The 25918-nt window shown below is 40.5% G+C and overlaps 2 protein-coding genes across 2 annotated transcripts in view; one reads left to right on the forward strand and one right to left on the reverse strand.

Annotated features, from left to right (window-relative positions):
* The window catches only part of pelp1 (proline, glutamate and leucine rich protein 1), a 32789-nt gene extending 15923 nt beyond the window's left edge, over window positions 1-16866 (reverse strand). The window contains exons 1-9 of the mRNA XM_061066201.1: window positions 16726-16866; window positions 16458-16522; window positions 15887-15992; window positions 15561-15710; window positions 3900-3971; window positions 3700-3759; window positions 3444-3600; window positions 1411-1543; window positions 632-719 (exon numbers count right to left, since the gene is read on the reverse strand). Coding sequence (XP_060922184.1) covers window positions 632-719; window positions 1411-1543; window positions 3444-3600; window positions 3700-3759; window positions 3900-3971; window positions 15561-15710; window positions 15887-15992; window positions 16458-16522; window positions 16726-16866 — 972 coding nt within the window. The remainder of the gene's footprint in view (window positions 1-631; window positions 720-1410; window positions 1544-3443; window positions 3601-3699; window positions 3760-3899; window positions 3972-15560; window positions 15711-15886; window positions 15993-16457; window positions 16523-16725) is intronic.
* A 70-nt stretch (window positions 16867-16936) lies between these two features.
* Window positions 16937-22179, forward strand: med11 (mediator complex subunit 11). The gene is made up of 3 exons (XM_061066558.1): window positions 16937-17163; window positions 20733-20863; window positions 21608-22179. Exons 1-3 carry the CDS (start codon window positions 17094-17096, stop codon window positions 21770-21772), a joined length of 366 nt encoding a protein of 121 aa, XP_060922541.1. The 5' UTR covers window positions 16937-17093; the 3' UTR covers window positions 21773-22179.
* The last annotated feature ends 3739 nt before the right edge of the window (window positions 22180-25918 follow it).

The following is a 25918-nucleotide window of genomic DNA, read 5'->3' on the forward strand; positions in this document are numbered from 1 at the left end:
TCAGGGGCACTAGACAGGGTGGCAGTACATAACTTGCAGTGTTTCCCCTTCAAGCTTTTAGCATTAAATTTAGAGGCAATGTGCCTACCTGAGATCTACCATGTCACAGGAATGCCTTAGTGGCTTTTTTGTTATTATTATTAACAATGTAATTACTGGGCAGAATGATTTGATGGACGACTTTGCATTAGGAAGGCAAGTCAGGTGAGGATTTAGCAGTTATGCAATTTAGTTGAATATAAGTGTGCAATAGAATGTTGTTCAGTTTTTGTATTGTGTGATAGACCAGGAGGATTTGTGCAATTTTATTTGATTAGTGTGTTGTTTATGTATAGATAATTTTATTCTCTATTTTATTTGTATCTATATAGTATATTTCCTGTCTCTCTCACTTAATCATTGGTATTTATAATGGTTGTGACGTACATAGTTTTGATAGTAAATTACTATATATTTCTATAATTTTATATTTTGCTAATTGTATGGACAATTGTTCCAAATATCTTAATGAAAATGACTGTTCTTAATTGGGTTGTTGGTTAGGTGCTACAACTCGATCTTAGGGGAAACACTAAATTATATTAATTCATAAATATTCTGTGAGTGGGTGTGAGAGCATTTGCACACTCACTATGCTCTTGGAGCTGACAGCAAGGGCTCGGCACACCAGGTTGAGAATTGGTCTGACAGGCAGACGTACAGCTGAGGCTGGATCCACTCTGAAGGACAGGTACAAGAGAAGAACAAGATGAATACCTGGAACCCAAAACACTTTACTGCTCTGTATGATTTCTGAATTCAAATTTTTAAAAAAGGACTTTTTTGTAAACTCACGTTAAAACAGTTCAATGCTACAATTATCAGTGTACGTTCTGATTTATTCTGGTTAGGCTCAAATTTAGTTATTTTATAAACACTACACAGCATGATGCTTCTGCCCTTATAATGCACTACAGTACAGGTACACACATATTGATCACGTTTTCTTTTCTGAGAAGTGTCTCCTATCAAGTAAGTACATAGATTCAGGAGCTTTCAGGTTCTGCCTTCTTACAAAGACTGGGCATTGCGTTCCTACTCATCTCCAAGATCAAGCATTTTTACACAGTTCACAAACCATGGAATGTAAACAGTTTTTATTCGGTAGAGATTAGGTCCGATTAGAACTCTTCAAAGTGAGGCCAGTTATCTGAACATTGATTGTGGAAGATATGTTGCTGCTGAATATTTCAAATGTAGTAGTTAGTGCTGTCACCACAACAAACTACATTATAGTGGCAGAAGATGTTTGAATACCAAAAATATTCTGATGGCGAGACACAATAATAATAACCAAAAAGATTGTATTGTGGTTTAGGTGATGTGACATTTTGAAAGTTAGATTTCAGTTTGACATTGTTTGTGTTGTACCTTAGTGTGTATTTAAGTGCCATACAGAGAGCTGTGTATCTGTTCTGGAGCTGCAAGAGGAGCAGGGGATCGGATTGGTCGAAATGAGGAAAAGCCAGCTCCACCCCAGAACCTTCATATTGCGCAGTTCCATCTGTATCAACAACAAGCAATCAACTCTTAGCAAGAAAATCATTAAACCAGGGGATAACACATGAAGAAATTCCAACAAACATCTTAATAAAAGCTAACAGGCGTTCTCCATGTGGTCGAGTGACTGACTTACTTACTAGCGGATATTTGCATTTCATCTTTTGAAGAATGATAAAAATGTCAGGTGGTAAAAAAGCATACATTTCCAGTACAGACATATTTAATAGAGTCTCAGTGATGGCTCTGTATTTCAAAAGGAATGTTAGAGAGAATAAACTGTTTCAAAGGGGATGCAGCCAATGTCAAATCCTCTCATTTTTGGGCCGCATCACTGCAGATATTAATGCAATTTGGGTTGCTGGCTTAGTCGTATGAGCAACCTATGGAAACTAAACTTTTTTTTGGGGGGGGGGGCACTGAATTTGAATGGTCATATCACCTTTAATATAGGTCACAGGTATATGGTTCTTATATTATTTAAAAGCTTTTGTCCAGCTCCATATCTATCCTAATAGTATGATATAATGTAATATAATAGCATTGTTTGTTTATAACAGTAAGAAGTTGAATAGGAAAAAAAATTGATATATTTAAAAATAGTTTTCAACATTAGTTTATAAAGAAAGTTTGGTCTTTGGTTTTAAAGCTGTTGCTGTGATATCATAACTTATCGTAAGTGGCATCACATCAGTAGTATACAATGTTGTTGAAGAGCAGTTAGTGACCAGTGCATGGTCAGGCACATGTAAAATATCAACTGCAGTACTTCGTTGATGGGCTCCCAGTAATTGTGTCTTTGCTCAACATTTTTTACATCTATCCTGTGCCATGTTCAACTACCACTAGGACCATGTCAATCACAAGTGAATCAGGGTGCGATTGGGATTTTTAAAAGAAGATAGTCCATGGGAATATAGAACTTTATAATCATAATAAATATATATATTCTTTGAGGCAAGCAAAGACAAGTCATTCCAAAGATCACTGACCATGCCCTTAGTTTAAGACACATTCAGTTCATCATTCCAAATAATTATTTATAACATATTTCCCCCCCCCCCCCCCCCGACCAAGCAGACTTATTATAACTCAGTCATCAGCAAACCTTATGATGCATCCATTGTTAATATTTATGCATCTGTCACCAGATGACTTGTTTGTGTTTGAATGGGTTTGTCCGTCACAGTAGTATTGGTAGCCATGTTGTCGGTGGAAATACTTTCTAGTAGTGTTTAAGAGCGAAAAACTGTCCAATGGGAGGAGCCAGACAATAGGCAATTCACCAAACCCTGATGTTCTGCTCTAGTGGGGAAAGAGCCAGAGTTGGACTCACCTCAACACAATGCACTATTTCTGAATCAAGTTCTTATTGAGGCAATGTGCAACACTCTATTGGAGCTCTCCCTGGAGAATAAAGGTTCTCTCTGCAGTGCAACTGCTAGTTGCAAAGAGTTCTGTGTTCTCATGAATTGGCTACAATGAAAATTATGTTCAAGCATAGTTTCCAAAGTGTATGGGGTGCCAGAAACACTCAGGCCATAGACTTTGTGGTCACATCATCAAAAGTGTTTACATACGTTTCGTACTCTCAGGTTAAGAGAGCCAAATGATTCAGATGTTAGCTGAGGCTGAAAGCTGAACAGACCTTGACGTCAGAGGGAAAGTGAAGGCCTGACCAACGCCCCTGTCAACAAGGTCTGAAACTCCCACCTCAGAATAACTTTGTTTCATGTATCCAATGGAAGTTGGAGCAAGAGATGCCCAGGCTATGCATACCCTTAAACATGTGTCTCTGTATGTTATTGTTAGTGAAATACAATGAACTCAGTTTCATAAAGTTAGGAACAGATATGAATTGAACTCTGGCTGTACAGAGAATTTCAGCTTCACTGAAAGTTTACCCATTTCTGATCCTTGGTAGATCTGTGCCAACAGGCCATTGGCTGATGCCAATAAGCAGTGAATCTGATTGGTCCAGCCGTCAGCTCTGCCAGCACCCATTCCTCTGTCCAATAGACCCCCCAGACAGGGCAAGCGACCATAGCACTGACAACCCATCTAACAGACAATAGTCACAAAGAAAGAGGGAAAAGGATTATTTGAGTACATTAGATATACATATAGAATATATTTAAAAAATGAGGGGGAATCACTAACCACTTTTGTTTTCTTGTTTGTACTGTCCATTTTGGAGAGGAAATAGGCTCCTAGTTTGTCCTATAAGAAAACAGACAGCTCAAGTTTTTCATCTTTTTCTTCATATGACAGAAGTGTTACCAACAAAACATAAGGCAAACTTTATTAATGGCGGAAAAAAACTCCTTCATTCCAGTTTTCTTTGTCTCCTTGTATCTTACCCGGAGGGATCCACAGGCTCTGGGGTAGTAAGTCATGCAGGCAGTCATTCCCTCCATGGCTGACAGCTCACACTGTGGTCACAAGAAGAAAAGGGAGAATGATGCAAATTTGGTCTTAGTTATGGGGCTGAAACAATGCTTGTGAATTCCAAATTAATCTCTTCATTACTCAATCAATTAATTTTAACTGAGTCATTAACATTTTTAAGACACATTGTTCAAGGGGATATCTGATGATGAAGAGTCTAAGAACATAAATCTTTTTAATGATGTAAAAAAAACCAGAAGGCTTGCAAGTGCTTACACTAGTGAAGCAGGGACAAAAAGCTTATATTATTAGTTTATAGAATAATTAAGAATAAAGCATTGTAATAGTACATTAAATCGATTATAACCAAAATGTTTGAATAAGTAGTTATAATAACAATATGTAATGTAGGCTATAAACACTTATTGGAACTTAGATTGCCTTAGATCCAACTAAAGATCACATTCAGCGTGGCCAGGGTTTCCTCCAGTGCTCTATAGGCCTGGCGGGCCGCCAGGCTTTTCTCCCCCCACCGCCAGGCTAAGCGTCGCTTGTTAATTTATTTAAAAAAAAAAAAAAAAATGTTATGCACCAGAAACGTGATACCAAAGACAGTGTAGCAGATCCCCCGAAAGATTGATGAGACTTAACTGCTGTTCAGGTCGTTTATTGAACCGTCCTTGTTGCCGTACACCTTAATAAAACTTTAAACAACTTAGAAACACCGTAAGAAATTGTGCCTCTTGGGCAGCTGCAGCTTCAGTATCTGTGTTCGCCTCCAGTCTGACCTGCTCTCGCTTTTTGTTTAAATATTTCACCAACTAAAATATATATTTTGAAGCTATCGTAGCGTCCCCGCTTCCACAGGACACGTAACTTCTTCGTAGTTTAGTAACTTGTATTTTCCTCTACACGAACATGTGCACTTCTCGCTCTTACTCCGTCACTCGCATACATCAACAACACATCACTTCCTCATTGAGCCCCGATCCCAAAACAAGCCCATCCTATTGGTCCAAACAGTCACATGTCCCACCCCGACCCCTTCACTGACCCTCAGACATCAGAACGCTCCTTCAACACAGTGTTTTACTGAACGTCAAAACCAAACATAAACATAAACCCAGTCCGTTACACTATTAGGCTGCAGCTATATGGTTTTATTTATTTAAAAATAGGGTACTTCTTATTTCATACATTTTCCACAAATATGGGGAGGACTCAAATAGCCCTACAAAGTTCTGTGTTTAATTTATGTCAAAGTAGGCCGACACTTCCCTGTGTATTTTGTTTGTTTGTTATCTTGTTGCTTGTCTGTTTGAGTAGCTGGCTGAAAGCAAAGAAGTAGTAAGCTTACCTTTTATTGGTAACCTAACTGTTATGGTTCATTGTTTCTGAAATAAGAGGCCTGACTGCAATGTTCACAGCAAACTTGAATTTTTTTTAATATTAAGCCATGGTTTAACTGCACTATAGGCTGATTCCTTGTTCACCTGAAATGTGCACTTTATAATTTTATTTTGTACCGTACTGTTTGGCAATGTTGTTTTTCAATAAAATAAAACATTTGCATAAAGCAGGCCAATCCACTTTTCCATGTTGATAAGAGACATTTAGAATAGATAAAAAATTTCGATTAATCGCGATTAAATATTTTAATCGTTTGACAGCACTAGTTAATAAGTATTGTTAATAAATGTCTTACAATAACACATAATTGTCATAATTTCAAAATTCCTTTCAACTTTTAACATTTTTTTTTTACAAAAACACGGTCGGCCGTTGGTCGGCCGCCGGTGGGCTTCTCTAGCGGCCCTACCACCAGGCTTAGCAAGTTTTCTGGGGGAAACCCTGGTGGCAGCAGTAAAAGGTAAATGGTAAATGGTAAATGGTTTTGTATTTATAAAGCGCTTTTCTAATCTTGATGACCACTCAAAGTGCTTTACAGTAAATTTTTACATTCACCCATTCACACACACATTCATCCAGTGCATCTGATTGCAGCACTTTGTTATTCTATGGGGGGCCATTCGGGGTTCAGCATCTTGCCCAAGGACACTTCGGCATGCAGATGGGTCAGACTGGGGATCGAACTGCCGACCTTCAGGTTGGAGGACGATCGCTCTACCCCTCAGCCACAGCCGCCCTAGTAGGGAATGGTATGACAATTTTATACTACCATTCTTGTGATCGAAATGATCCTGTTCATTGATATTATCAAAATATTGTTAAATTTAGGGGTCAACCCATTTGGCTTTTTCCAGACCATAAGCAATCAATGCGACTAATACTGGGTTCCTACATGTTTTAACAAGTTCAATTTAAGACTTTTTAAAACCTTTTTAAGACCACTTTGAATAGAAGTCCCAGAATTACTTGCAAACTAAATGTATTCCCGTTCAACATAATGACTGAACATAACAGTACACAGAACTGTGTGTGTGCTTCTCTTGTGATTCTGACTGGGCATTTGATTCTAAAGCCTTTACCCCCAATGTTCCTAGTTTTACTATTTTCTTGCTAAAGGTGCAGTGGCCCTCAAAAACATTTCCCTCCACTGGTTGTAACCATGCATTTAATGTGCTTCTTTCAACCAAGCTTTGTTGAACCTGCACTTCCCCATTAAGTTACAAAAGACGTCGACACACTAGTAGAATTTCCGTCTCTTTTAGATTCCGATTAGTCAATTAATCGTTTCAATAATCGGTGACTAATCGACTATCAGAATAGTCGTTAGTTGCAGAGGAGAGTTTCGAATTTGATCAGCGCCATCTTTTGGCGATTTGGAGCCAGGCTGAGCCGGACGGTAACATATTTGAACAAAAAGGAGGAGCTGGGTCTGACCTCTGAACTCTAAAGGCGATAAATGCTACTCCGTTTTGACTGACACGGACTGACCCGGACAGAGGAACTCCCTCTCCGAGCACCTCGGAGAGCTCTTCCTGTACCTCTGATTTTTCTAACTATCCGTGGGCATTTCGGACAGCCTGGGGACAGCCCCAGAATTCGGAGAGCAGACGATTCACAAAAGCACAGAAAGCAGTCCGACGGCGGAGAAGAGCATAAGCTGGAGCGAGCAAGCACACAGTTTGAGCAAAAGCGGAGCAAATTTATGTGCAAACAGGGGCTATTTGAGTGCAAGGGCAGGGTTTTGTTGAAAAGTAATAAACAATCTGAAAATAAATTCACAACACAACAAGTCATGCTCTCAAACTGAAAGACCATGGTATTGAATAAAGAAGGGAAAAAAGCTCCATATGTTTGAATCTGCAGAACATGAAAAGACTGTCTGTGTTTATCTATTGGACATGTTATACAAATAATGCGAAAGAAATCTGAGCCCAAAATTCAGTAAAAAGTATTGTGAGACTGAGATACACATTTATTTTATAAATTATCACGATTCGTTCAAAATCAGAGCCATTTTTAACCATAAACTTTTGCCAAGGGAGGGGCTTAGAGGGACATTGGCTATTACTCTAATATTTGTCAAATCACCATGAAACGTTTAAATATTTTTGTCGTATTGTAAAATAGGTGTGCTAAAGCATTTTGAGTTTTGCCCATAGGGTGCCAAAAAATACCATCCGATAGGCTGAATATATTGACACAAAGAGCATGAATGCTTGATGTATGGAACACAATTTATCGCAGTTTTTGCCATCTTATGCGAAAGTGTATCGTGCACATTTAGATCGCGATGACAATAGATTTTCGATCGATCGGCCTGCCAAGATAGCTGAACTGGACGCTTTAGGCCAAAATTTGTTGGACTTTTATTATCGTAGGTTTCCCTGAGTCCTGTGAGGGAGACCCTCCATCTTTTTTCTGGGCCACTCTCCCAAAAACACTGCATTTACCTTTTCCAAAAGGGCTTAAAGGAGACCTATTATGCCCATTTCACCGCAGTTGATATGGTTCATTGGGGTCTTAATGAAATGTCTGTAACATTTTTTGGTCAAAATACCACAAGGATCATTTAAAACAGCAGCCTTCTTACCCTGTCTAAAACAGCCCTCCTCAGATTGACCTGTTTTGAGTGCCCGCCCGCCCCCTCTCTCACCGACCCGCCCCCCTCTCACCGACCCGCCCCCCCCCCGGTCACTCACACATCCACTTTCATGTCTTAAATCTCCCCTTAGCATATTTGAGGTTGTTAAAATCATTTTAAGTCACTGTCCTACATATATTTCTGTATCAGTTTGTTGTGTTTCTTCATTGAAGCTACAATTTTCAAAACTAATACACCATCTGATAAAGATGTACATTTATTTAAATACATGCATTAGATATGTGTGTATACAGTATATAATTGTATGTGTTTATTTATTCATTTATTTATACAGGTCATATATTCTGAGCGCGAGCGCACACACACACACACACAGACACAGACACACGCACACACATGCACACACAGACACACACACAGGCACACGCACACACACATAGACAGACAAAGGGATGTGGGGGCTATAGACACGTTCCCGGCTGCCTCGCTCTCCCTCTCCTCGCACCTAGGCACCTCCACCTCTCCCGGTGCAGCGAGCACCTTGGCCGGGCTCCCTGTGTGTCTGTCAGCCGGGGGAGTGCGAGGCAGCGGGGGAGTGCGAGGCAGCGAGAGCGAGGCAGCTAGTGCGAGGCAGCTAGTGGAGGCAGCTAGTGGAGGCAGCGAGAGCGAGCCGGAGCGCGGAGCGGAGGTCCGGCTCCTCGGCGTAAACAAACACATCCACCAGAAGCGAGCAGCTGACATGGAGCCAGCAGCCCCTCAGCGAGCCCGGGCTTAGGACGGAGCTGTGGCAGGTAAATCACCCCGACCGCAGGCTCTGTTTCCTCCGCCTCTCACCCAGCTGATCGTGAGATCGCGGCTTCTGCCCCGGCAGCCTCCTCCGTGAACGCGGAGCAGGAGCCCCGGCTCCGCGATCGCGGAAGAGGCAGCCTGCTCCGCGGCTCCTGCTCCGCGATCACGGAGGAGGCACCGCGGCTCCGTCCTGTCACGGAGCAGGCAGCCGGTACCACGGCTCCTGCACCGTGACAGGACGGAGCCGCGGTGCCTCCTCCGTGATCGCGGAGCATCAGCCGGAGCCCGAGCTGAGGAGGGAGCTGTGGCAGGTAACTCACCCCGACCGCAGGCTCTGTTTCCTCCGCCTCTCAACCCAGCTCCCTGGCTGGTTAGCTCTGTCTTCTGAAGCTGGAGTCACATGAACAGCTTTGTGAGGATTTGTGCAGCCCAGCACTCGTCGTTTCATGTTATCCAAGCGTTTCCAAGGCTCGCAAGAATGCAATGGCGGCACACAACGATGGACCTCAATAAAGTGGGTGGTTCTTAAATCTGTGGTGGTTCCATCTATTGGTGGGATAGTTCTATGGGGGATTGGGTTTTGGGCGTTAGTGACGTACATCGAACCAATAATCCCATTGGACGCACTCTTGCACATAGTTCCTGACATAGAGGAAACACAACAAATCGTGTGAGTTGTTTTTTTCCAGAGTTTTTGGGACGGTAGACATGCCAGATACCCAAAATAACGTGTAGAAGCACTACAAAAGTGGCATTTTCATAATAGGTGCCCTTTAAAACTCGAACAGGCTCACATATTTCTTACACAGATCAAACCAGAATGAAAACCACCAAGACGCTTGATGGGTAAATTCTAGTGCTGTCAAACGATTTAAATACTTAATCGCGATTAATCGCATTAATGTCAGTCAACTCGCGATTAATCGCAATTTATCACAAATTTGTATCTATTCTAAATGTCCCTTCATTTACTTTTTTTCCATAATTTTTTTTTCATTTTAACGCGCTTATCAACATGGAAAAGTGGATTGGCTTGCTTTATGCAAATGTTTTATTTTATTGAAAAACAACATTGCCAGACAGGGCGGTACAAAATAAAATTATGAGGTTCACATGTCAGGTACACAAGGACTCAGCCTATAGTGCAGTTAAACCATGGCTTAATATTTTATTTTTTTCAAGTTTGCTGTGAACATAGCAGTCAGGCCTCTTATTTCAGAAACAATGAACCGTAACAGTAAGGTTACCAATAAAACAACTTCTTTGCTTTCAGCTAGCTACTCAAACAGACAAGCAACAAAATAACAAACAAGCAAAATACACAGGGAAGTGTCGGCCTACTTTGAAATAAATTAAACACAGAACTTTGTAGGGCTATTTGAGTCCTCCCCATATTTGTGGAAAATGTATGAAATAAGAAGTACCCTATTTTGAAATAAATAAAAACATATAGCTGCAGCCTAATAGTGTAACGGACTGGGTTTATGTTTATGTTTGGTTTTGACATATGTTCAGTAAAACACTGTGTTGAAGGAGCGTTCTGATATCTTGAGGGTCAGTGAAGGGGTCGGGGTGGGACATGTGACTGTTTGGACCAATAGGATGGGGTTGTTTGAGGATCGGTGGTCAATGAGGAAGTGAAGTGTTGTTGATGTGTGCGAGTGACGGAGTAAGAGCGAGAAGTGCAGATGTTCGTGTAGAGGATAATAAAAGTTACTAAACCACGAAGAAGTTCCGTGTCCTGTGTAAGCGGGGACGCTACAATAGCTTAAAAAAATATATTTTAGTTAGCGAAATAGTAAAAAAAAAGCGAGGGCAGGTCAGACTGGAGGCGAATACAGATACTGAAGCTGCAGCTCTGCGTTAATCTCATGTTAAAAAGTTGAAGGCGTTAAAATGGGTTTGCGTTAACGCTGTAAATAATGCATTTAACTGACAGCACTAGTAAATTCCTAAGATATCAGGACAAGGTATGGATCCTGAGAGCTGCTTGGGAAATGGAGAAAGTGATGAAATGATAGCGATAATTACCGCAATATAACTTTTCCTCTATAAAAATTTAAGACATGTCGATATAAAGTTGATAGGACTCATCACATCCATGTTTTGACAGACAACACAAATAACCAATGATAATGAAAATAGCACCGCGCCAAACCAATCATGTGGCTGGAATTACAGCCACGTCATATCAGGTTGACACACACACACAGGTGGAGCAGCAGCACAAGTGCTCCTGCATAAAGATGGACGACTCTTTATCGATGCAGTGACAGAACATATTGATTCATGTTTTTCACTAAGTTCATTGCTATAGCGGGTTTCCACCGATGAATAATTATAACACCGCTGCTTCACGACAGACGCTCATTTAAGGCTGGTCGTCCTGTGTCAGAGTCTCAGGTCCCCTCTGACCTGCGCTCACTTTACACTTCAACAATAAACACCATCACAAGTTATTAGGACATGTCGAGGGACTGATGTTGACTTTGGTTGATTCTCTAGAGCAGGGGTCTTCAACGTTTTTCAGGCCAAGGACCCCCAAACAGGTGGAGAGATGGAGCAGGGACCCCCTACTATATATATTGTATGAAATTGTGTTTTATATTAAATTGGGCCTACTGCCATGTATAAACATAACTACCCTGATATTGTGCATTCAATACTAAGCTATTCAAATATTACACGGGTTCATATATTCATGTTTTTAATTTAAACATGTGCAAGGTCCAGGGGGGCCATGCCACTGCCATTTATAAACATACAGTCGGTAAGGAAAGTATTCAGACCCCTTTAAATTTTTCATTTGCTAAAATCAAAAAAGTTAATTTTATTTCTCATTAATGTACACTCAGCACCCCATCTTGACATACAAAAACAGGAATCTAGACATTTTTTCAAATTTATTAAAAAAGAAAAACTGAAATATCACATGGTCATAAGTATTCAGACCCTTTGCTCAGTGTTGAGTAGAAGCACCCTTTTGAGCTAGTACAGCCATGAGTCTTCTTGGGAATGATGCAACAAGTTTTTCACACCTGGATTTGGGGATCATCTGCCATTCTTCTTTGCAGATCCTCTCCAGTTCCGTCAGGTTGGATGGTGAACGTTGGTGGACAGCCATTTCCAGGTCTCTCCAGAGATGCTCAATTGGGTTAGGTCAGGGCTCTGGCTGGGCCAGTCAAGAAGGGTCACAGAGTTGTTCCGAAGCCACTCCTTTGTTATTTTAGCTGTCTGCTTAGGGTCATTGCCTTGTTGGACGGTGAACCTTCAGCCCAGTCTGAGGTCCAGAGCACTCTGGAAGAGGTTTTCTTCCAGGATATCTCTGTACTTGGCCGCATTCATCATCCTTCAATTGCAACCAGTCCTCCTGTCCCTGCAGCTGAAAAACATCCCCATAGCATGATGCTGCCACCACCATGTTTCACTGTTAGGATTGTATTGGGCAGGTGTTGAGCAGTGCCTGGTTTTCTCCACACATACCGCTGAGAATTAACGCCAACAAGTTCAATCTTGGTCTCATCAGACCAGAGAATCTTATTTCTCATAGTTTGGGAGTCCTTCATGTGTTTTTTGGCAAACTCTATGCAGGCTTTCATATGTCTTGCACTGAGGAGAGGCTTCCGTCAGGCCACTCTGCCATAAAGCCCCGACTGGTGGAGGGCTGCAGTGATAGTTGACTTTGTGGAACTTTCTCCCTTCTCCCTACTGCATCTCTGGAGCTCAGCCACAGTGATCTTTGGGTTCTTCTTTACCTCTCTCACCAAGGCTCTTCTCCCACGATTGCTCAGTTTGGCTGGACGGCCAGGTCTAGGAAGAGTTCTGGTGGTCCCAAACTTCTTCCATTTAAGGATTACGGAGGCCACTGTGCTCTTAGGAACCGAGTGCTGCAGAAATTATTTTGTAACCTTGGCCAGATCTGTGCCTTGCCACAATTCTGTCTCTGAGCTCCTTGGGCAGTTCCTTCGACCTCATGATTCTCATTTGCTCTGACATGCACTGTGAGCTGTAAGGTCTTATATAGACAGGTGTGTGTGCCTTTCCTAATCAAGTCCAATCAGTTTAATGAACCACAGCTGGACTCCAATGAAGGAGTAGAACCATCTCAAGGAGGATCAGAAGAAATGGACAGCATGTGAGTTAAATATGAGTGTCACAGCAAAGGGTCTGAATACTTATGACCATGTGATATTTCAGTTTTTCTTTTTTAGTAAATTTGCAAAAATTTCTACTTTTCTGTTTTTTTTTTCTGTCAATATGGGGTGCTGAGTGTACACTGATGAGAAATAAAATGAACTTTGAATTACTTTGAATTTGAAAAATTTGATTTTTGCAAATTGCTGCAATGAAACAAAGAGTGAAATATTTAAAGGGGTCTGAATACTTTCCGTACCCACTGTACATCTTGCATACAACACAGAGCTATTCAAGTAATTCACAGATTCATGTTTTTATTTTTAACATACATGTAGAAGAGACAGTGAATCCTCAAGCTATCTGTGGATGGCACACATACTCCCATTAGTGAGATGTCGGACCCTGATGGGTAGCACACAACTTATCTAACCTTGGATGGATGGAGGTAATCAGGCAGAGGGTCAAATCAGCCTCACAATATGTTGGATGCATGTTAATGTGTATTGAAAGACATTTTAATTCGTGGAAAAAAAAAAAAAAAATTATAAAAAATTTTAAAAATTGTCTAATCAACCAAAGATTTCGCGTCCCCCCTGCAGTACCTCCGCGGACCCCCTAGGAGTCGCGGACCCCCTGTTGAAGACCTCTGCTCTAGAGTTTATGACATCTTTAAACCTGCCCCACAACATGAGACATAACGTGAAGCGACCATTCAGGAAATCAGAGTTAAAGAGACGGAAACGATTCGGGGTCCTGATTTGAACCATCGATTAATAACTATTTTAGAATATAGGACTAGATGGTGAATATCCCATGTGATTATCAGTTTGTGTGTGCGAGCACGTGCACACGCTCCTTCCACTGATTATGACGCAGCGCGCTGTATTCACTTCTTTGTTGCAGAAGAAGCAACGCCATGGAAAATAAATATGAATTCAGCAGGTTTTTCTAAAGATCAGTTCCAAGTGTGAGTGATAAGAAAACTTCAGTCACTTGTTGACCAGTAAATTGACTAGTGCACCTCAGCGCAGTGACGCTGATTTAAGATAAGATAAAACCTTTAAAATTCAGTTGTTACAGCAGCAGACCCTTCAGAATGAGCAATATAAAAGGCAACAGAATATTTATTAGGGCCCGAGCACCTCCGGTGGGAGGCCCTAATGAAATTGTAACGATTACTCTGAGCGTAGTGAATGGGCTTTTTGAGGGCTTTCCCATGCTCAAAGAGTTTCTAAAGTCTGCAGTAAATTAGAAAGTGGTGTAAATTTACATATGCTGGAGAATTTGGAAATGGGCGCGGCAAAATAGCTCAACAGCGCCACCTACGGAAAAGCCCCTCATTTGGTCCAATCAGGTCCAAACTAGACATATAAGACAAGAATTCCGACCTGATGACATCGACACAGAAATCGTGACTTAAAATCACAGTGCCCCCTGGTGGCAGCAGGAAATGTCTTGATTTTGGAAGGTCTTACACTTGGAAGTATTCCTCCTCATCCACTTTGCGCAACCATGTCAAACTGTATCAAATGGTTCTCAAGATATTGATAATGAAGATATAAGATTACTGTGACTTTTCGTCAAACGCCATATTAATGGCGTGGCATCAAAGTTCATCAACACGCCATGGCATCGCTGTAACTTCCGTGTTCATGGGTCCATCTCCCTCAAACTTCTTGTGTGTATCAACAGCTCCCCCCCCCTGAAAACATTCAGATGGTTTTAAGGAATGGGCGTGGCAAAATGACTGACTAGCGCCCCCTAAAGGGTATCCCCGGCACTACGATTGGCCTTCATCTACAAAAATCGATAGGGACATGTATCTTTTCATGACAAAGAAATAAGTCTCTTGGATATATGCTAGAGTAAACAGGAAGCCCGCCATTTTGGATTTAGTGGCCATTTTGGCCATATTCCGCATATTTACTTTGACATACTTGTTGTAGGGCTTTCATCAGATCAACTTAAAATTTAGATGAGTGTCTTCACAACAAGATGGAGATCTAAAGTTATTTGAATTTTAACATTTCGTCATACCACGTGACCGTGGCCTGGCGTCAAAGATGATTACACGCCATAGAAACACAAGCTTCTGTATCTCAGCCTTATTTGGTTCAATCAAGTCCAAACTAGACATGTTAGACCAGAGACGCGACCTGATGACATCTACAAAGACACCACGAGTTAAAATCACAGCGCAACCTTATGGCTACCGGAAGTGAAGCATTTATCCTTGCCGCAGTGCCCAAACACATGCAACGCGGAGACGAGCGCTTGGTCATCGAACGCTCTCTCTTCCCCGATCACATCAGATTGAAACCGCCTGTGTGCTCGGTCCCGTTAGTGCTACAACGTAGCCCTAGTTTTTTATTTAAATTAAATAAAATGCTGAGTATGTACATTGTATACACCTTTTCACTGTAGTGGTTTGTTAAAAAAAAAAAATGTATATAGTGCAGTGGCACAGGATGATTGTACGAGGAAGTAAAATCAGTTTTGTGCATAAGAAAAAACGTTTGTGCAAAACCAGTACATTGTACATAAACAAAAAAACTATTTTCTGGTTGTTCAATTAATACCACAATATATATGGATACTGAATGATAAGAAAAAAATTATAGTGATAAGATATTTTTCCATATCGCCCAGCCCTAGTCCCTGATATGTAAAACTATTCACTACATTGTTCCCTCACCTCTGTCTTGAGTCCCAGAAGAGAAGTCAGGATGCCCAGGATGGAGTTGAGTCCAACTTCCCTGGCGAGCTCTGCTAACTGGGATGAGTAGTGTAGCAAATCCTTCAGAATGTTCACTGCTAGCTGAATGGTTTGAACTGGAGCCTGAGACTAAAGTAGAACAACAAAAGACACAGAAAGGGACGAAGGGAGAAGAATCAGGAAAGAAGAAGTTGGGCTGTGTTGTCTTTCAGGCTTTCAATTTGGAACAATTCAAGTTTTATGGAAGACACAGATTGAAAAGGACTGGACAACAACAAAAGTGTCTGTGTCCATGCATATTGTACCTGTATGACCTGCTGCAGGGACCGCAGCCAGGAAAGGCAGTGTTGCTCAAAGAGAGAACTGGAGCTGTCTTTAACCAGGATGGAGAGAAGGCAGAGCCCTTCAAACCTGCACACACAAGGTATGCCTCAAAAACACAGCATTCAATAATCATAGGACTTTTGTTGCTCTTTTCCTTCACATCGGTAATTATCACAACTGTAATGCCTAATGTCTGATACAATTTTACTCAACTGATGTACCTCAAAATTAAAGATAATTTGATACCAAATCTATTTCTCACGACTGCACTATAGTAATCATACACATTAGTGTGAACATTCTTAACAAATCAATTGACTTTTTTTTCTTTCACAACATAAATTATATTTTCCGTGTTTAGTCTTTCAGTTATTCACTTTTGCCATTTGATGCACAAGATAACGTCACTACAGATACAGAACACTGAAAATAACGCTGATGCATATACTGGCCATATGACAGAGTATCCTTACATCGTTACCAGTGTTAACGTTACCTTAGCAATGACTGAAACCTTACGACAGATGACGTGAAACATTGTTTTTTTCTCACCTGGTCTTGCTCGAGCCCAGCTTGGCATTGCTAAAACCCACGAGACCCCCGACGGCGCTCGCGCCCTGCAGAAATAAACACAGGCGTTAACTATCAATAGGAGCAAAAACACAGTAAAGAGCCACATAAACCTCTGTGCCACACTGTGCTACTGTAACTCCAGATGCCTGTTTAGTGAAAAACAAAGCCTGTAGCAGATGCTGCACAGCGACAGCGGGCTAACAGGGAACTCGTTTTAAGCTTTGAGCTGCTCCGGCTTGACCGCTACCTGTGTCGGGAATACGCCATGTTCTCTGTAGCTAGCCAACAAAGCAGGTAAATATTCTGGACGGTGTTCTTTCAGAACCGACACCAAACCCTCGGTTAGTCGCATGGCAGATGAGCCATGCTGCCAAGTCGATGTAGCCATTTTGCCTGTCCGTCAGGCTGACGTAATCACTGAGCGACTGTATGACGTATATTTTGTGAGCTCTGAGTTGTTGAGCAGATCCAGTCGTTTCAGTGTATGTGTTTTAGTCGTAACCAAGCAGGTTTATTTATACTAGCCCTGTCTACACCAAGCTGGGCTGTCTGGACTAATCTTTTTTACTATTTGTCCTTGGAGAGCTATTGTAAGAAGCGGTTTGCTGCTCAGTGATGGCTAATGAGCGACTCAGAGCTCTGGAGGAGGTAGAAAAAGAGATAGCGATGATCCTGCAGTGTGCCGGTAAAGTATACAAGACCACTATGTTTGATGTATCTTTAGATCTTTGTTTTGTATATTGTTGTGGACCACTGTATCTATTTGAGATATTAACTAGAAAAATTCCTCCCGAAAAATGTTGTGTGTCCCTATCTGATGCTTGGTGCTTGTCGTCGATTCTCATTTTGCCAGTAGTTAGGAATAAATCAGTGTCGATCTAAATTACAGATTTCATTCTTTGTGGAAATTTTTATTTTTGTGTCATGCTTTAAGTATGCACATCTCACACAGGCGTATATGACCCTACCATGGAATTTGTTGTAGGCTAATAGATACTCTACCATTACTGACAATAATCCATCAATTAATTTACCTTCCATTATGCTACAACTGTTTATTTAATGCTGCATATACCCTCATCTTTCTGATGTTCTCCGTTACACATGGAATCTATTGCACTTTTGTCTGTCCTGGAAGAGGGATTGTGAGGTGCAGACGTGTGAGGTGGTGAACTGAAGACAGATTATTGATTCACTTCATCATTGACATTAAAACCAACAGCTTTAGTTGTGCTTGTGCTACATATCTATTCCACACAAACCTTTTCATTGTAAAATATATAAAACAACTTCCAGCAAATTATGTTCAAATTCTATTAAAAAGCGGAGTTACAGAGCCGAGTCATTAATAGTTTTTAATAATATCTTCTAACACTGTGTACAGTGTATCATCAAATTACTGTGCCATCAGGCGCACAGAGGGCACAGAGCGCACTTGAGATCACTTACTAAAAGTAAAGAAAAACTATTCACTTTCCAAATAATATCCCAGAGTGGAGGTTAGGATCCACTGATGTGAGGTAATCGGTCCGATTGCTCTAAATATATAAATACTGCGGTAACGCAATCACAATGAGTTTTTGTCCCATGACGATGAATAATCAGCTGAAAAAGATTCTATAGATCTATGATCTGTGATCTTTGTGCTGAACTGAGTCCAGTATCCAGTTTTCCTGGACACAACGTGGGCAGAGGATCTCACCAACTTCACACTTTACTGGACGACTTCATAACTTGATGTGCTGTGGCTGGAGATAACAGAGATACGATGACATAGGGTGCAAAACAGAGTGAAAGACGGTCAGAAGCCCACAATCCCAGGAGGAGCAAAACAAAACCATCTGCAGTCCACCTGGAGACGGGAAATTAGGTCAGACCTTGGGAAAAAACTCCACAACCCAAAGTAGATTCTATTTGCAAGAGAACGTGATGTGGTCTCAGGAGAGAAGGAAAGTCAATTTGGTGGAATTAACAATCCTGTGAGCTGTGGGCTGTTAGGAAGCAGCAGAGAGCAAAAAAAAGCCAAGTACCAGTAGCTGGTCCAGGATTATCAGGACAAAGGGAGGACATCATGGCTGTTTACAGCAGAGGTGGGGTGTTGATGATTCCCAGCTCAATCAGTGTGGAATGCGATGACCAAAGTTGGAGTCAGAGGGCAGACACGAAAAACATACTGTTCGAAGGTTGGAATGAGTGACGATAAAGGCCGGCTCATGCTTCTGCGTTTTCAGGGACACGCAAGCGCAGGAGCCCCTTGCATGCATCTTACGTGCTTGAATGCTACAACCAATTTTTCTGACTATACGACAAAGCTACGCAAGCCTCACGCAGCCCCCAAGGCTGTGATTGGTCTGCTAACTACATCTTTTCCAGAGTCACATTCCGGTTTCATGCCCCATAATACCGGCAGAAACCACGGAAGATTTAGAAGAACGAATATGGACCAAATAGAAGAGCGTTTGGCAGAAGAGATCCGAAAGTATGACCACTTGTATAACCCGTCATTGACTGGTGGATTTGTCTGCCAGAAAAAGACTATGAGAAGCAGCAGTGGCAATGTAAATAAACAGTCGACGACGACTGCCACACACAAAGAAGGTGTCCCTAAGGCAGTCTTCGACCAAAAACGTTACTCCGCCTAGTGTTCTGGCGGTGAATTGCTTTGCAACACGCGCAACCCTTGGAGAACCATAAATTAAAATGAGTCCGTAGACACAGCTGCGTGAAAAGCCGCATCCTGGTTGCTCTGGCATAAGAGGAATCTTACTAGCTGGAAGCCTGGAGTAGGAGGCAGTGATTTGGCCACTACTTCTGACCCATCAACTAGAGATTGTTGTGGTTAAGGATCAAAATGTTTATTGAAGGTTGGGTACCATCTGAAGACCACTCCAGGCCAAGGTAAGGGAATCTCTGATGTAATGTGTGACAGTTCTTAAAATTGTGCAGAACCACAACTGCTTCAGCTGGAAAAACATCTGTGCATCAGCGCTCGTCCCACAACATTTTGTAATGACCACACATAGGTGATTAGTGATTGCTGTGCTGACTAATTTGGTTTGGTAGGTGTCAGTCTGTATGCAAGATTGGACAGTATAAATATGAAATATTGTGTCATGCCCTCTGTTCTCTCTCTCATTCTGTCTCTGTCTGTCTGTGCGCTCTTGATTGCATAGAGGCTTCATCATGTGGTTAAAGGTCCAGTGTGTAAGATCTAGTGATGTTTTCAGTAGTGTGTGATGATCTAAATTGTACAAATAGATGTTTTCTTTACCCAAGTTTGGGCCCTTATATTTAAATATATATTTATTTACAATATATTTACATTGGGAGTGGATCCTCACAATGGATAGCTACTCTTTTTAGAGTAGCCCAGACAGGACAAACTAAACACCTTTTTGAGTTTTTTTTATAACAACTGAAGGCTACCACAGGTTTTCTTACATGTTTGTGAAGGGTGTGTGAGGTGATGGGTATTCATCTGCAACATGCAACTTCACCACTAGATGTCACTAAATTCTACACACTGTACCTTCAGAAGCTGTCAAGCTGTTTAATTTAAATCTGCATGATACACAATAAGTGCAGGGTTGCTTAAAGCCAAGGTGTGTAGGAATACTAAAGCTATACACCCATGCATTTAAGTGTTAGTAAACCACAAAACACAAGTAAGCTAAGTTGTAGAGGAGATGAAGTTTATACAAACATAAACTTACATGCATGACAGGGGAATGAAGGGGACATTCAGGGATATTCAGTTGGTAACAATCATGAAATTACTGTGAACTAATAACAGTTTATGTTGGTCAGAAACCTTTATGGAAATCAGTCCAGGATTGTTTTATAAATGCCAACATGCATCATCACATTTATTTGCCTCTAAAATCTACACAATGAATCTTGAACTAATAGTCATGTTTCACCTATCTATTGTCTTAAAAGAGTATATGTTAACTATTAGCTGTTCAGTTCCATGTTGACTTCAGTGTCCCTAAAAGCCCACCTTTGCCTTGCAAAGTAGCTTAGGCTGGTTCATGCATTAGATTTTCCCCAATTAGACTTACAATATGAAAGGGGAAAAAGTGTTGTCACAGAGCTTTTCAGCCTCTCTGAGCACATTATTTTGACATCCTGGCTGATAAACTCAACTCTCGTCAATCTCTTTACCAGGAGCTTTAGGCATGAGATGCCTTTGTCATGGTCACAGTGTAAGGTCCTAAATTGATACTGTATATTGTTGTTTCCTTACCCTTGCAGGTAATATAGTTCTGGAACTCTCCAAAGACAAACATAATGCCAGCCTCCTGGACAGACAGCTTGTCCAATTCCAAAGCTCTGTCACCCGAGTGGAGAGTGAACTGAGCACCCAAATCCGCTACCTCACACAGGTCAAACACATTCTAATAGTAGTAGTTTTTCTTTGTTTGTCCAACATAACTTAAGTGCCTCATGGTACAAGTATTGTTTCAGAGGCTGTTTCACCTCAACATAAACATTTGTTATATGTATAGCTTTGAATATTCTGCTCAATATATCCCTATCAATATTTTCATATAAGATATCATTTGGAAGGCTGGTCAGAAAACACCTTAAAATTGAATTCAACCGTATACTAATCAAATACAATAAAATATAAACAACTAATAGATGTAACTTATTAGTTCAGGTTTTTCTCTGTCACTTAACTCGACAATTAAGATGTATTGCTAATTATATAATAATAAATTGTCCCATAGATGGGCTTCAGAAACAATCAATAACATTTTCATGAAGAGCATCAGAGGGGTGATGTATACTCCCACGCTGTCTAAACCCCATCAGATAATGCTAACTTTATTATATTGTTATAATACTCGTCGTGATATAATTTACACCATATTATTACATGATTGGTTGAACTAAATAAGCTGTAGATCGTGTCTCTAGTCTTATAGGGTTAGGGTTAGAAAGTGAATGCATTGTTACTCTATATGATCACCACTCTAATATTAGCATACATTTGTTTCAGACAATAGGCTTTAGGTTTAGGTCTATAGTGTAGAGATACCTGGAAAAATCTGTTATTTGCAGAGATATCTTGCATCATACATCAAAGTGCTTTATAAAGGCAACTCTCCTGTTTATTTCCATAGGTTGCTACTGGTCAACCTCATGAGGGCTCCACATACTCAGCAAGAAAGGACTGTCAGATGGCACTGAACCGAGCAGAGTACGCTAAGGTCAAACTGGGAGAACTGGGACGGACCTGTGAAGTCATGCTGGAGCAGCAGCAGCAGCAGCAGCAGCAGCAAACATGAGAGCAAAGACGGCTGAAGAGAAGTTGGAACATTTCACTGAGATACCCAATGTATCACACCTCATTACATATTGAAATCTTTTAATAATAAATTTTCATTGTAATTACAATACTGGACTTTCACAAAAAGGCAAAGAAAAAGTAGTATATGTTGTATTGGCCCTTTTAAGATACTTCTTATACAACTGCCAAGAACTTTTTTCTATTTTCTATTTTGAGCTCTTGAGAATGCAAGAAGTTACTTGCTAACAGTATTTAGTTAAACGTGTGTGACATTAGCATTTTTTTACACAAGTTCATGGTTACACCTTTCATTTAACAGGTGGAAAAGCTTTTCACAAAAACAAAAAAAACGTAGTGTGACAACCTATCTTATGTTTGAAATAAAATAAAGACCCTTTTTTTACATTCTATTGAAGACAATGCAGATGTAGTAGTTGGATATATATTTTCATATTATATTGCGAATTTTTTAAGTATTCTGTATATCTCAGGTTTGATAATACAGCAGTTATGATAAATTAACATAGCTCATATTTTTTCATTGATCACAGTAATGCAAGGGTCCTGTCGCTGTGAATCTGAGCAAGAATGTGACCCTGCAAATAGACTGACCACATGTCCAAGGTGTACCCGACCTTCTGTCCAACGTCAGCTGGGATTGGCTCCAGCACTCACTCCTATGAAATGAAGACAAGGTGATGTCATACTTAAAGGCCGAGGCAAGATTCAAACAACAGCTGGCACCTGGAACAGACGTATTGAAGAATGTACGATGCGATTTACTTCCCCACACCAATGATTTACATTACCTACAACTTAGGAAAAGGAAACAATATCTAATCACTAATAATTAAATCCTTTCAGTATTTGTATTACTCTACCCTATGCACTGCTTCATAAAACCCCATGCATTACGTTTACTTAATCATAATGAGGTTAAGAACAAATCAATAAGCAGCAGTAACAGAAGTTCCTGTGTAGTTCCTGGCAAAGTCTTTCAAACACTAGAGCCAATGGTTCTGGATCAGGAGGGAAGATTCCAACTGGGCCCATGATGCTAGGGACATGCACCCAGGTCTGATCAAGCGGTGATGGGCCTGCCTTGAGGAAGGTATCTTCATCAGCTGGTGGACACTAACATCCGCTAAAATCAATTGGTGGTTGGCATTAATGAGTGCGGTAGAACAAAGAAGGGATATACTCCATCTTGTCCTATGTTCTAAAATGGGACATTGTTTAGTTTAGAAAGGCAAGGAGGTAGAGAGGTAACAATGTCTGATCTACTGAGTGGGCCTTAATAGTACTGCCATACAAGCCAGTAGTCAGTCAGTCAGATTTACCTTTAGCCTCAGTGTACCCTCAAGTTTGGCCTGTATAGTTGATTACGAGGCCAAAATACTTGATGGAGCATAACTGAGGTCATTTCCCTAATACCTGCTAACATCTACTGTTAGTTGGTAACTTAAATTGTGCAGAAGACCTTCAAACATACAAGGGATATTAACTATCTTGTCCTATTTTCTAAAATATCTTGATTATGTAACCATAAAGTGAAAAGCTGCTTTAGAGTTAATATTGTTTTTCATATAAAAACTTTTTTATTTTGAAAAGTGTGTCAGTCAGACTATTTTTGCTCAATCTTTATTCCTATTGGTTTAATCAAGAAATTAGGTAGCACTGCATACTGGTGTTTCCTTTAAACTGGTGATCATGTTGACTGCTTATATATATTTGTTACACTCCACTCTCAGTGTTCCACTTATTGTTGTTTTTACACTCTGAAGTGTGGTGCTATACTGATGGTCTCACTGAAAAAGAATCAACAAAAAAAACCATTTCAAGTTAATGTGATATGTCTGTCGGTGTCAATATCACCTTAAGACAGCAATATGAATCATATTGTTAAAATATATAGGTTTATAATACTACAATGGGATTCGAAACAACAAAACTAGAAACGTTCCAACAAAGCACATACTCTTTCTACCGACTAAATTAACCTTAGATCTGTACTACAAAGCAAATTTAACTTACCCTAGATATCTTTCCGAGATCCAGCTGATCTTTACCTAACAATCGCAGTCACACAAGTGGTCACACAAAGCTGGTTATCAGCTGGTTATCTGAGCGTGTGCACATGAAAGGGCCGGTGTTCATTGTGTATGACTAATTACAGACATGGACAAGTTTTACTGGCAGCAGAGCCTCATATTTCACAAACAAGCAAATTGTTATGTTAGAAAAATACTAGGAGAACAAACCCATTATTCAGAGTAAAGGAAACACAGTAACAACTGCTAAATGCAGGAAGGACAGCTGGTAAAGACATCTCTGATTGTGTGAATGTGTATATTACAGAGCCCCCTTATGACATTTGGGATATAAATATGTTTCCTGACCATGACATAATAATGCGTGGAAACGAGATCAAATAACTTGGGACCACAAGATATGAAACTGTTCTACAAGATCTTTGGTACTTTACTTTTAAGATCAAGATTTTACACAAAGGATAATATAAACAGCCTTAAAATACTTTTAAATTTTACTAAACCTCTTATATTATATTTTAATAAATCAAAATGACAAAACCATTTTACCACACTGGTGATGGTGCCCTTCTGTCAAACGAGATCAGCATGATTGAGTGGGTTACAAGATACAAGATACATTTTATTTATCCCACACAAATGCACAGACACACTCATGCAATTGAGGGAAATTTGTCTTCTGCTTTGAACCCATCTGGTGCAGGACACACAGAGCAGTGGGCAGCCATGTAAGGCGCCCGGGGAGTAGATGTTGGGGGAGTAAGGTGCCTTGCTCAGGGGCTCTAGGCAGGGTAGGGAGAATCCTCTTTGATTTTTGGACAGATCCAGGTTCGTCTTTTGTTGTTATTCCATCCAGGTAAGTTTTTTGTTGAAACTCCGTGGAGTCGAACCAGAATCGAACCAGAGACCTCTTCTGCCCACACAATTGTCAAAAGTTCAGAGACAAAGCATTTAGGAATAGGCATTTCAATTAATTCAAATGGACAACATCATTAATAAACATAGTGTCATAGTATTCAGATTCTTTACTTAAGATTCTTTACTCATCAGATTATTAATGAGGAAAGAGGACAAAACTAAGTTATGATACACAGATAAGAATTTAGTATTTTTCTCTATTCTTATAACTTTGATAAGATATTGCATCATTTGAAAATTAATAAAAAATAAGGACATTGTTCAGTTTTAGGGTTAGAAAAATCTATTTGTTGGAGCTGTTAACATCAAATCTGAAAGGGTAATGGTTTTGTATTTATATAGCGCTTTTCTAGTCTCGATGACCACTCAAAGCGCTTTACAGTACAGTTTTATATTCACCCATTCACAAACATTCATACAGTGCATCTATTTGCAGCAATTATGGGGGGCCATTCAGGGTTCAGCATCTTACCCAAGGACACTTCTGCATGCAGATGGGTCAGACTAGGGAACGAACTGCCAACCTTCAGGTTGGAGGACGACCACTCTACCCCTCAACCACAGCCGCCTGAAATGTGACTCTTGACTTCACCCTGCTCTTTGTAAGAGCTTGTTAGACAGTCAATTGTGTCAAATCGTCATCTGTTGGTGATTGATAACTAAGAATGTCAAATAAATAAGTAAATTTCCTCTGAAATGTAGTGGAGTGGAAGTATAGAAATAATAAACAGAAAAGAACGGAAAAAGAAAGGATAAGTGAAATTAAAAACTCAAAATTAATTCCTGAGTAAATGTATAGACTGTAGTGCCTTTATATTGTGGTCAATAAGCCTGTCCATAACACCAGTAACTATGATTGTCATTACTTTACCTCTTCAGAAATGTAAAGGTTATGAATATACAGATATTGTTTTAGTTTGCTACAAGTCATTGAAACCAGGCTGTGGAATTTGAAAGCAGCATTTTTTCATTTCAACATAATCCAAAAAACGACTTTGTCTGTCCGAGTTTTATTTTTGTTTAAAACTAAATCAAGGATTATAAAATGTCACTGGGACACTGTGCGCCACTGGCTAGTAGCGATCTGCACAGATTTGTACAATGGCAAGGTCTAACCTCAGGGAGGCAGCAACGGCCGTCGCTGCGTCCAGTGTGCGGAACAAAGAAGAAGCAGC

Source organism: Limanda limanda, chromosome 22 (genome assembly GCF_963576545.1).
Source record: "Limanda limanda chromosome 22, fLimLim1.1, whole genome shotgun sequence".
NCBI classification, from domain to species: domain Eukaryota; kingdom Metazoa; phylum Chordata; class Actinopteri; order Pleuronectiformes; family Pleuronectidae; genus Limanda; species Limanda limanda.